Source organism: Xenopus laevis, chromosome 4L (genome assembly GCF_017654675.1).
Source record: "Xenopus laevis strain J_2021 chromosome 4L, Xenopus_laevis_v10.1, whole genome shotgun sequence".
In the NCBI taxonomy this organism is placed as follows: domain Eukaryota; kingdom Metazoa; phylum Chordata; class Amphibia; order Anura; family Pipidae; genus Xenopus; species Xenopus laevis.
The window spans coordinates 35,478,212-35,490,673 of record NC_054377.1 but is presented as its reverse complement, the minus strand read 5'-3'; the positions used below and the strand labels follow the sequence as shown (position 1 = coordinate 35,490,673).

At 43.4% G+C, this 12,462-nt stretch overlaps 1 protein-coding gene across 1 annotated transcript; it reads right to left on the bottom strand.

Moving 5' to 3' along the window:
• Window positions 1–4,801: 4,801 nt before the first annotated feature.
• On the bottom strand, window positions 4,802–10,911 carry LOC121402990. The gene is made up of 2 exons (XM_041590111.1): window positions 10,767–10,911; window positions 4,802–10,677 (listed from the first exon to the last, which is right to left on the bottom strand). Exon 2 carries the CDS (start codon window positions 7,029–7,031, stop codon window positions 5,580–5,582), a length of 1,452 nt encoding a protein of 483 aa, XP_041446045.1. The 5' UTR covers window positions 7,032–10,677; window positions 10,767–10,911; the 3' UTR covers window positions 4,802–5,579.
• Between the last annotated feature and the right edge of the window lie 1,551 nt (window positions 10,912–12,462).

The following is a 12,462-nucleotide window of genomic DNA, read 5'->3' as shown; positions in this document are numbered from 1 at the left end:
AGATTGACAGGAGTACAGATCCGGTATGGTTTTTGCTTTCCAGGGCACGTCATCCCCAGACAGCGTGACAACGGCGTACCTGGCACGTCGAATAGCCTAGGGGGAGCTGGGGTGCACAGGTTTGGAGGAGGAGAAGGAGGACCCAGCAGCAGAGTAAGAAGAAGAAGAAGACAGGTAGAGAGCGATGGAGGAGTAGAGGTGGTGGCAGAACCGCGTGCAATCCGTGGGCGGTGACACCAACTCCACTGTTGTTGTTGAGCTACCCATTCCCTGCTTCCCAGCCTTACCAAGTTCACCCAGTGGGCAGTGTAGGTGACATACCTGCCCTGACCATGCTTGGAGGACCATGCGTCAGTAGTCATATGGACCTTTGGCCCAACACTAAGTGACAGAGATGCGGTAATTGGCTCTGCCACATGTTGGTACAGGTGTGGTATTCCTTTTTAGAAAAAAAATTGCGGCTGGGTACCTTCCACTGCGGTGTCCCAATTGGCTACAAATTTGCGGAAGGCCTCAGAGGTCCACCAGCTGGTATGGTAAAAGCTGGGGGCTAAGAGTGCAGACAAGCCAGCTGTCAGACGCCGGGCAAGGGGTGACAGTCAGACATTGGCTTCTTACGCTCAAACATGGCCTTCACAGAAACTTGGCTGGTGGCAGATGACTGGGAATGGGAACAGGTGGTCAAGGTGGAAGGCGGAGTGGAGGGTGGTTCAGACGGGTCAAGGAGAGGCAGAGGTAGAGCAGTAAGATGCTGGACCAGAAGGAGTGTGGCTTTTAGTTTGCCTGTTTGCCTTTGAGGTGTTGCTCCCAAAGTGCTTTGTGCTTGCCGCTCATGTTGCCTTCGATAGAAGTTGTACCTATGTGGCTGTTGGGCTTACCAAGGCTCAGTTTCTGACTGCACTCATTGCAAATTACAATGCTTTTGTCAGAGGCACACACATTAAAAAAATCCACACTGCTGACTTTTTGGAAGTGTGGCGATCTGGCGGTAAACAGTAGAAGTTGGCGGAGTTGGCGGTATTGGCGGCAATGGCGGGTGCGTTGGCCGGCTGAACACAGGTGCCGATACATGTTGTTTGCCCTGCTGATCCCTGGCGGGCTGTCCTCCCTGCTTCTTCTAAGTCTTATTCTCCTACTGCCTCTCTGACTCTCCGTCTCTCCATCTGAACTACCCTCCTCTTGCTCTCTTCTACTAGGCACCCAAAAATCAATCTCCTCATCATCATTCTCCTCAGATGCATCAATTTCTTCTGACACATCACAGAAGGAAGCAGCAGCGGGACCTCCTCTCATCACTCCATTATGTCCATCTCTATCGTGTTCTCTGCCAGAATTAAATCTGGTGTAAGGTCCTCATCTCCTTCATCTTCTTCTGGCAATAATGGTTGCGCATTACTCAGTTCAAGAAACTCATTGGAAATAACTCCTCTGACCCAGTGAAGAAGGGCACCGGTGGTGGAGGAAGTGTTACGTGGGGTGGCCATAGCAGTGGAGGGATGAGGAGGATGTTGTGGTAAAGTTAGAAAGGGTAGAGGATGGGTGTGCTGTGTAAGCAGTCAACTACCTCTTCAGCATTTTGGGAGTTCAGGTCATTGGCTTTTTAAAATTTGGGCAATTTGCTAGGGCCACAGGATTGCATAGCAGCAGGCCCTAGCACGGCCTCTGCGTGCGGCCTCCCTTTTTCCGGGCATTATTTTTAAAAAAACAACAACAACAACAAAACTCAGTTGGTTTTTCTGGAAAGGGATAATACACACAGCTAGATGGCGGGTTGAAGAAAACACTGTGCAAATAATGCCTACAAGGTCAACGTATACACTACTACAGCGGTGGATACGGATTACGTAAAATATATGAATGCTGCTTGAAAAAAAGTAACTCAAGTGTTTTTCTAGAGACGATAATATTATCAATATTTAGACAAAATGTGAACAAGCTCACACAGCTCTGGCGGGTTAAAAGAAAACACTTGCAAATAATCCCTACAAGGTCAACGTATACACTACTACGCGGTGGATACGGATTACGTAAAATATATGAATGCTGCTTGAAAAAAGTAACTCAAGTGGTTTTTCTAGAGACGATAATATTATCAAATTTTAGACAAAATGTGAACAAGCTCACACAGCTCGATGGCGGGTTGAAGAAAACACTGTGCAAATAATGCCTACAAGGTCAACGTATACACTACTACACGGTGGATACGGATTACGTAAAATATAATGCTGTTTTGAAAAAAAGAAACTCAAGGGGTTTTCTAGAGACGATAATATTATCAATATTTAGACAAAATGTGAACAAGCTCACAAGCTCGATGGCGGGTTGAAGAAAACACTGTGCAAATAATGCTACAAGGTCAACGTATACACTACTACAGCGGTGGATACGGATTACGTAAAATATATGAATGCTGCTTGAAAAAAGTAACTCAAGTGGTTTTTCTAGAGACGATAATATTATCAATATTTAGACAAAATGTGAACAAGCTCACACAGCTCGATGGCGGGTTGAAGAAAACAGTGTGCAAATAATGCCTACAAGGCCAACGTATACACTACTACAGCGGTGGATACGGTTACGTAAATATATGAATGCTGCTTGAAAAAAAGTGACTCCGGTGTTTTTTCTGGAGACGTAATATTATGGATATTTAGACAGAATGTGAACAAGGTCACACAGCTCGATGGCGGGTTGAAGAAAACAGTGTGCAAATAATGCCTACAAGGCCAACGTATCACTACTACACGGGTGGATACGGATTACGTAAAATATATAATGCTGCTTGAAAAAAGTGACTCCGGTGTTTTTTCTGGAGACGGTAATATTATGGTTTATTTAGACAAAATGTGAACAAGGTCAAACAGCTCGATGGGGGGTTTTGAAGAAAACAGTGTGCAAATAATGCCTCAAGGCCAACGTTACACTACTACAGCGGTGGATACGGATTACGTAAAATATATTATGGCTGCTTGAAAAAAGTGACTCCGGTTTTTTTGGGACGGTAATATTATGGATATTTAGACAGAATGTGAACAAGGTCACACAGCTCGATGGGGTTGAAGAAAAAGTGTGCAAATAATGCCTACAAGGCCAACGTATACACTACTACAGCGGTGATACGGATACGAAAAATATATGAATGCTGCTTGAAAAAAGTGACTCCGGTGTTTTTTCTGGAGACGGTAATATTATGGATATTTGAGCAGAATGTGAACAAGGTCACACAGCTCGATGGCGGGTTGAAGAAAACAGTGTGCAATAATGCCTACAAGGCCAACGTATACACTACTACAGCGGTGGTACGGATTACGTAAATATATTATGGCTGCTTGAAAAAAGTGACTCCGGTGTTTTTTCTGGAGACGGTAATTTATGGATATTTAGACAGAATGTGAACAAGGTCACACAGCTCGATGGCGGTTGAAGAAAACAGTGTGCAAATAATGCCTACAAGGCCAACGTATACACTACTACAGCGGTGGATACGGATTACGTAAAATATATTATGGCTGCTTGAAAAAGTGACTCCGGTGTTTTTCTGGAGACGGTAATATTATGGATATTTAGACAGAATGTGAACAAGGTCACACAGCTCGATGGCGGGTTGAAGAAAACAGTGTGCAAATAATGCCTACAGGGCAAATAATGCCTAAAAGGTCAACTTATACACTACTACTAAAAAAAGTAAAATAAAAAAAAATGAATATTAAAAAAAAAAAATTAAGTTGGTGCTTGCTGAACTACTAGGAGCAGCAGATTAGCACACCAGTCCACTCCCCAACACTGCTAGACTAATAGCACTGGTCTTATAGTAGTAGTAGTAGTGTAGTAGTAAACAACAAAAAAATAAATAAAAACAGTCCTTACAAGACTACTGTTATTGCAGCGTCAGCAGATGAGATCAGAAGCAGACAGCTCCCACTGCAGCTACATACAGAGCACTGCAGTAGAGGTAATTACTACCAGCAAAGCTACCTAAGCTTAAATGTCCCCCAAACCCCTGCAGACTTCTGTCCCTCCAATAACAGAGCAGTTTCAAAACGATTACTAGCCAGCAAACTTTCAACTGTCCCTGAAATCACTAACAGGCAGCAGCTCTCTCCCTACACTTCTCTTCACACCACAGGCAGAGTGAAAAAAAAGCTGCAGGGCTTCGGTTTTTTTTAGGGAAGGGGAGTGGTCCAGGGGAGAGCTTCCTGATTGGCTGCCATGTACCTGCTGGGCTGGGGTGGAAGGGCAAAAAAAAGCGCCAACAATGGCGAACCCAAAATGGCGAACGTCGCGCGACGTTCGCGAACTTCCGGCGAGCGCGAACACCCGATGTTCGCGCGAACAAGTTCGCCGGCGAACAGTTCGCGACATCTCTATTTGTTATTGAGGTCAGGGCCTGTTAGGAGAACATCATTTAGGGAAACACCTTTGAATTTGGCACTGAAATCAAAGATCACTCTAATTTGTACTGTTTTCTTTGGGTGGTATACCCCAAATATTTGTACACACCAGTGTACTGTTTCCACACTATACTGTGCCTTTGCGTAATATAGGTTAACCAGCCAGCTTAACACACTCCACGTAAGACTCAGCAAAGAATACTCAGAATGCTCTGTGAGTTGAATAAACTTGAATGCTTTATCCTTATGAGTTCTTATTTTGTAAAACTGTAAAACAACATAATAACATTGCATCACAACCTGTACAGCATATACACACATGTAAACACATACAGGAAACATATCATCTTACTTACAGACGGTTATGTAACCAGGGCCCGTGTAAAAGTGAATCCTAAGGAGGTCTGTCCCTCTGCTTGTGAGCAGTCTGTGTGTGCTCAAAATGGATTCTCCTCTACTTCCTGTGAACTTTAGTGGGAAGGCTTAACCTTGAATGATAAGTCTAATTAACATGTGGGCAGCTATCCTAAAAGGGTCCACTAGGTGGCAACACATAACAGCTAAACTAATACTAATGCATACAACCTAACATTACAATGCCATCAGATAATGTATAAACTGCACACTCCCTGCCTGGCATATTTCAATATGTCACTATATAACTTACTGCTATGCAGAATACAATTCAAGTATTATAAGAAACAAGAATAACAATGTCTGAAACTGGCCTCATATACGTTTTGGCAGTCCCTTGTTTGACAATCTTTACTTCTACTTTCCTGACGATCTCTACTTGGCAGAGTGTTGATGATAAGTCCCACAGGCCATTCATTCCTGCTTTCATGACTGTCTTTCACTAATACAACATCACCCACTTGGATGTCTGGGCGATTTTGGGTCCACTTTCTGTGGCTTTGTAAGTTGGACAAGTACTCTTTTTTCCATCTTTTCCAGAAAGTGTCAGCCAGATTTTGAACTTGCTTACATTGTTTTACACGAAGTCCTGTTGTTTCAAAATTACCAGAAGGGGCTGACAAAAAGTTCACTTTCTGAGTCAGGAGCATTGCTGGAGTAAGAACCATAGGGTTATCGGGGTCAGAAGAGACTGGTACCAGAGGTCTAGCATTCATAATGGCCATAACTTCTGCCATAAAGATACTCAAAGTCTCATGGGTCAGACGCGTACACTTATCTTGGAGTAACATCGCATCCAAAATACGCCTGGCTACACCTATCAGTCTTTCCCAGGCACCTCCCATGTGAGAGGAATGTGGGGGGGTTGAAAAGCCATGTGCATCCTCTGTTTTGGAGATAGTCTTGTACTCCTGAATCAGCTATGCAAATGTCTAATTCTTTACAAGCTCCTACAAAGTTTGTTCCCCTGTCAGAGCGGAGTAACTTTGCTGGGCCACAAATTGAGAAGAATCTTCTTAAGGAATTGATGAAGCTGGAAGCTGACATAGTTTCGATCAGTTCAATGTGTACAGCTCTTGTTGACAGACATGTAAAGAGAACAGCCCAGCGTTTGTTGTCAGCACTACCTCCTCTTGTGCGGCGGGTCACCACTGACCATGGACCAAAAACATCAATGCCTACACTAGTAAATGGTGGTTCAGGAGTCACTCTGTCTTCAGGCAAGTCTGCCATCTTTTGACTTTCTAATCTCCCTCTCAATTTGCGGCAGATGACACACTTGTAGATCACTGCAGATATAAGGCGCTTGCCACCAAGGATCCAGAAACCTTCCGCTCTGATTGCACCTTCTGTTATGTGACGCCCTTGGTGTGCCACTTTATTGTGATAATGTTTCACAATCAATTTGGCAATGTGATGATCATGAGGTATAATGACAGGCTGCTTCTCGTGCTCAGTCAGTGCAGCAAAGGACAATCGGCCGCCCACTCTCATCAGTCCATCTCTATCTATGACAGGACTAAGTTTATTAAGCCGACTTTGCTTCGGAAGTGCTTTATGCTCACTTACACAGGTATACTCTTTTTTAAAATATTGGTGCTGAACAGAAGAGATTATTGTAGCTTTTGACTGTGAGATCTCCTCTGAGTTGACTTTCTCTGGGAAACATTTCCAACCTCTACATTGTACTTTGCTTGGCTCTTTCTGGAAACTCTTAGCTACATGGATAAGTCTGGCAATAGTCTTACACAGTGACACCCAGTTAGAAAATCTTTCAAAGACATGTGAATGGAGGAAGGTGTCAGAAGCTTTGGTGTTGAAGCTTGCAACTGTAGGTTTAATTTCAGGATCAGCTTCAGGCTCTATAAGTGGGTGATTTTCTGCTGTATTGCCTAACTCCTCTCTGTCTGTGTGGTAGAGGAAGGAAGGGCCTGAGAACCATATAGAATTCTGCAGATGAACAGTTTGTGTGGGCCTTGAGGCATAGTCTACAGGATTTTGTTCTGTGGGCACATAAACCCACTGGTCAGGGTGGGTTACTTGCCTGATTCTATTCACTCCGTTGGCAACATACAGGAAAAACCTTCTGGAGGTGTTGCAGATATAACCTAATACAGTTTTGCTATCTGTAAAGAATAGCACAACATCTAAATCCATATCTATTTCATCTCTGATGAGCTCATACAACTCTAGGGCTGGTTTGGGGCTTAACTTAGACTTCCCCATAACAAATCCAACTGAACACTCATTGCAAACCTCAATTGTTTTCAAGTAGGCTACAGCACCTATCGCTGTGTTGGATGCATCTGAAAATACATACAGTTCTTTTCTACTTGCTGCTCACAGGGGAATAGACACATAACACCTGGGTATCTCTAAGTGTTCCAAAGCTTGCAAGGATTCCTTCCATTGAAGCCACTCATGTCATTTTTCTTGTGGGAGTAATGTGTCCCAACCACATTTCTTAGATGACAGTTCACGAACTAATACTTTACCTTTTATAGTTACAGGTGCTACAAACCCAAGAGGATCGTAAAGGCTGTTCACTGTAGACAGGATTCCTCTTCTAGTGAAAGGTTTTTCTTCTGAAGATACCTGAAAAACAAAAGTGTCTCTTTCTAGGTCCCAGCTCAGTCCCAAACTTTTCTGAAGGGGCAGGGTGTCTGTACCCAGGCAAAGGTCCTTGAGGTCTTTAGCATTGTCATCAGCAGGAAAGGCGTTCATGACCTCTGTGCTATTTGATGAGATTTTATGAAGTCTCAGATTAGACTCTGCCAGCATCTGTTTTGTCTTGTTTAGAATGTCAATCGCTATCTCAGGGGTGCTAGCAGATGCAAGTCCATCGTCTACATAGAAGTGTCTCAACACAAAGTGTTTGGCATCTTGTCCAAATTGTTCTGCACTTGTCAGAGCTGCTTTACGCATGCAGTGTATAGCAACAGCAGGAGAGGGACTGTTTCCAAAGCCCTTGACCCTCATTCTGTATTCAACTACTTCTTTGTCTATATCATGGTCCTTGTACCACAGAAAACGTAAATAATCTCGGTGGTCTTCTCTCACCAAGAAACAGTAAAACATCTGTTGCACATCTGCTGTAAAGACAATAGGTTCTTTCCTAAAGCATATGAGAACCCCTAACAATGTGTTGTTTAGGTCAGGGCCACTTAACAGTACATTATTTAAAGAGACACCTCCACACTCTGCACTGGAGTCAAATACAACTCTTATTTGATCAGGTTTGTGTGGATGGTAAACACCAAACATCGGCAGATACCAGTGTTCTTTACCTTATTCCAGTGGTCTTGCAATCTCAGCGTGGTCATTGTCCAGCATCTTTTTAATGAATTCTGTGAAGTCTCTTTTCATTCCTGGCTTACCATGCAGAGTTCTGCGAAGTGAGGCTAGACGTATCATGGCTTGCTCTCTGTTGGAAGGCAATTTACATCTGGGTGTACGAAAAGGCAATGGAGCGACCCAGCTGTGGCTGTCATCTTGATGGTTGTCTTTGTCCATGATCTGAAGAAACACTTGATCTTCTATGGATAGAGCTTGCTTGTCATCATCTTTTGATTTTTGAAACACTGTTTAGCTTATCAGTCTCTGGATTGAAGCTGATGTCTTCTTGGCTGCACAATGAAGAGTCACTGAAATGTGTTAGGTTATCAAAACTTTCTTTGACTATGAGCCTGTTTTGAAATGGGTTCAATGAGGTGGTACACCCATTCGGTAACACAGACGTTCTTAAAGTACTGCCACTATTAGTCTGGTGTGTAAAGGGAGCTGTGTTTTTCTGTCAAAGGATTCAACAATAAAGTTTGTGGCTCTTCTGCCTGCAGTTTCTGTAACGCCTGCACAAGTCTTTAAAGTGTATGGAGCTACAGTAGTTTTAATGTTGAAGATGTTGAAAAAGTCATCAAGACATCGGTTGCTTTGCTCATCGAGAACCGTGTATATTTTCACTACTCGATCTCTTTGTCCAGAGGGAAACACAGTCACTAAATATTTTAGAGCATGATCGAAAGCTTTTACCTGTGCCACAGATTTCAGTGCACTTCATCACTGGAGGAGATGAGCTGTCACTAAGCTCCCTGCCGTGATCTGTCTCTGCTTGTACAGTCTCTGCTGGTGGCGCAGGTGAGTCAGGGTGTAAGGCTGCAATGTGTTTCTCACTGCCACATTCTGAGCACTTCACTGATATTTTACAGTCTCTGGCTATGTGTTTGGTGGATTCACAGCACTTGAAGCAGATGCCGTTCTGTCTGAGAAAATACATTCTTTCACCAATAGGTTTGCCTCTGAATCCTTTGCACTTTTTAAAAGGATGGGGCTTTCGGTGAATTGGACATTGTCTATCAGGGCTCTCTATACTGCCCTCCTTGCTGCAGGTTTGAGAGTGTGAGGTTCCCGTAGGGGCGAATGTTTTGTGTGTGGAAACAGAGGTCTTACCGTGGTATCTGGAAGGCCTTTCAGGTTTAGGCGGTTGATCGATGTTGCTGTAAAAGGCAAAGCTGGGGACGTTCTTCATCTGTGCTTGCTGCTGCACAAACCTGGAAAAGACAAAGAAAGGGGGAAAATCTCCTTCTGTTTTATACTTAGTTCCAACAGAGGCCCACTTTAATTGCATGTGGTATGGTAGTTTCTCCACTATGGGATTAAGACCAATAGCATTGTCCAAGTATGTCAGACCTCTCAGATATCCTTCTTCTTTAGCACACTCTATCTCCAGAAGAAGATCTCCCAATTGTTCTAGTTTTTTGGTATCTTTGTTGGTCAGCTTGGGGAAGGCCACTAACTTTTTTTGTAATGTTCACTGAATTACTTCAGGTGAGCCATATTTTTTCTCTAGTCTCTGCCAAGCCATATCAAGTCCTGTTGAAGGGTTAAACAAATGCACCCTACGCATACTTTTTGCATGTTCGGCCGACTCACTACCTAGCCATTTTATCATCAGGTCAAGCATCTCTGAGGCTGAAAGGTTCAAATCTCTGGTTGCATTCAGGAAGGAGGACTTCCAAGCCCAGTAATTTTCAGGGGAGTCATCAAACTTGATGAAACTTGAGTTAACTGCTTCTTTGCGTAGCAGGTATTTAGTGATATATTCTATGCATTGTTGCTCAGGCGCACAATCTTTAGGCTGAGGCAATGGGAACCTCTGAATTCTGTCTCTAGGGTATTCTGCTGGATATTCTCTAGCTGGTTTGATGTCACTGGCGCTGTAGCGCTGCTTTGGTGTACTTGTAACTGCTGCCGGCTTAGGTGCGTTTGCTTCTGCTGGCTTAGGCCTGTATACTTCCACTGGCGCAGTTTTATCGTTCAGTAGTTGGCATACTAGTAAACCACTGAACATACTCGCTTGCATTTCTGCAGAGGAAAGAGGTTTTTCTGGCACTTCTGGACCTTCATGGGTACCCTCACTCTCTGATGAATATGTTTCTAGGTAGGCCGCAGCTTCTTTTTCTGAAAAGGCTAGCTGTACACGTGTGGCCTCTGCCTTGGCTTGTGCTTTGAGTGCTAGGGAACTTGCTGAAGACATCTTGCTAGACCTAGATGATTTTGACGCATGTGATGATAACTCATCTTGCTGGGCGCTAGCTTTCTCCCTGCCATGCTGTCTCATGGGGGGTCCATCCTCAGGCATATACTTCTTCCCTGATTTCAGACTCATGTTTAGAACGCAGTCACTTCTGTATGCAGATCTGCTGCAACTGTCTTTTTACTGTACTGTTTCCACACTATACTGTGCCTTTGCGTAATATACTTTAACCAGCCAGCTTAACACACTCCACATAACTCAGCAAAGAATACTCAGAATGCTCTGTGAGTTGAATAAACTTGAATGCTTTATCCTTATATGAGTTCTTATTTTGTAAAACTATAAAACAACATAATAACATTGCATCACAACCTGTACAGCATATACACACATGTAAACACATACAGGAAACATATCATCTTACTTACAGACGGTTATGTAACCAGGGGCCTGTGTAAAAGTGAAAAATCCTAAGGAGGTCTGTCCCTCTGCTTGTGAGCAGTCTGTGTGTGCTCAAAATGGATTCTCCTCTACTTCCTGTGAACTTTAGTGGGAAGGCTTAACCTTGAATGATAAGAGTCTAATTAACATGTGGGAAGCTATCCTAAAAGGGTCCACTAGGTGGCAGCACAAAACAGCTAAACTAATACTAATGCATACAACCTAACATTACAATGCCATCAGATAAGGTATAAACTGCACAACCAGCACTCTTTGAGGGTGGGCTCTATCTCTGCATGGCTATTTTCCCCATGAAAGAAAATAAGTGACCTCTCATCACTGGTTTTCTTTGAAGGTTCCGTCTGAGAGAAGAAAAATGTTTAAGGGCTTCCTCTTCTGTTATTAGGCAACTGTTTGAATTGTTTTTTTTTTTGTTTCAATAGTTTTTATTGTTATATTTCAAATCAGGAAATGAAGGATACAGAAGGAAAAAAGGGGGGGGGCGAGGAATATCAAAAGTGTATAAGGGGGGGAGCATCACATAGCAAGTACACTTCAATATATGCACAAGTACAAATGGCAGCATGTTAAGTCAGTACACCGTCAGCAGAGTATCTTAGACTTAAGCAGTATATTCTCTTTCAGGGGGTTGCAGTATACATCATCTTTTCTGCCCGCTATATGTCCCCACATTAATATTGGTAGGGTATAGCCAATGTTTCGTGTCAGGGAAGGGATTGTATGATCCTGGCTACATGTGAGTGTGCAATGTGAGATTCTGGAAGTATTAGCCACTAAGACTTGGATCTAACTATGTTGTTCATATGTATCTGACTCTTTGAATAAAAACCACTGTGACCAAGTGTCTCTAAAGTTTTGTTTTTGTTTTTCCGTTCTGGCTGAGAGATCTTCGAATTTTGCTAATTCATTAACCTTTTTCAGCCATTCCGAGAAAGAGGGGAGAGTAACCGTTTTCCACTTATTCGGTATTAGTGATTTGGCTGCATTGGGTAGGTGTCTCTTCAGTGCGGTATCAGTTAGCATAACCTCAGATTCCGTTACAAAATTCAGTAGTGCGTAAGATGGGGTGTCAACTACTGCCCGTCCCAGGATCTGTACGCAGGAGCGTAGTATCATGTCCCAAAAGGGGCGAAGCAAGTCGCATTACCAGAAAAGCCGATTTCAGACTTACACCGCCAACAGATATTGTTAGCGTTGGGGTATATCGTCCTCAATTTCTGGGGTGTATAATCCCATCGGGAAAGGAGTTTGTAATTCATCTCTTGTATTCGACAGCATCGTGAGCTGTGTAGTAGTGCTCGTATTCCTTTCTCAATGTCTTCTTCTGAGAGGTCTAGCCCCAGGTCCCTTTCCCAGGATCTAACAAAGTTTAAGCGTTTCTTCGGTTCTTTTTGCGCTTGCAGACCATACAAGATGGAGATTATATGTTTGGGGGGATCTTGGGTATGGCATAGCTGTTCAAAGGGTGTAAGGTCTCTTCCAAGGCGATAGTTCCCACCTAGGGAATTGTACAAATGCTTAATCTGATAGTATTGGAACTCAGGTAAAGTGCTGGCTGGTCTTGCCTGTCTCAATTTCTCAAGTCCTGCCAATTGGTTATTGGATGTTAGGTGCGTAAACTGGAGGTGACCGTCTACCAACCATTCCTTGAACGAGCTGGTG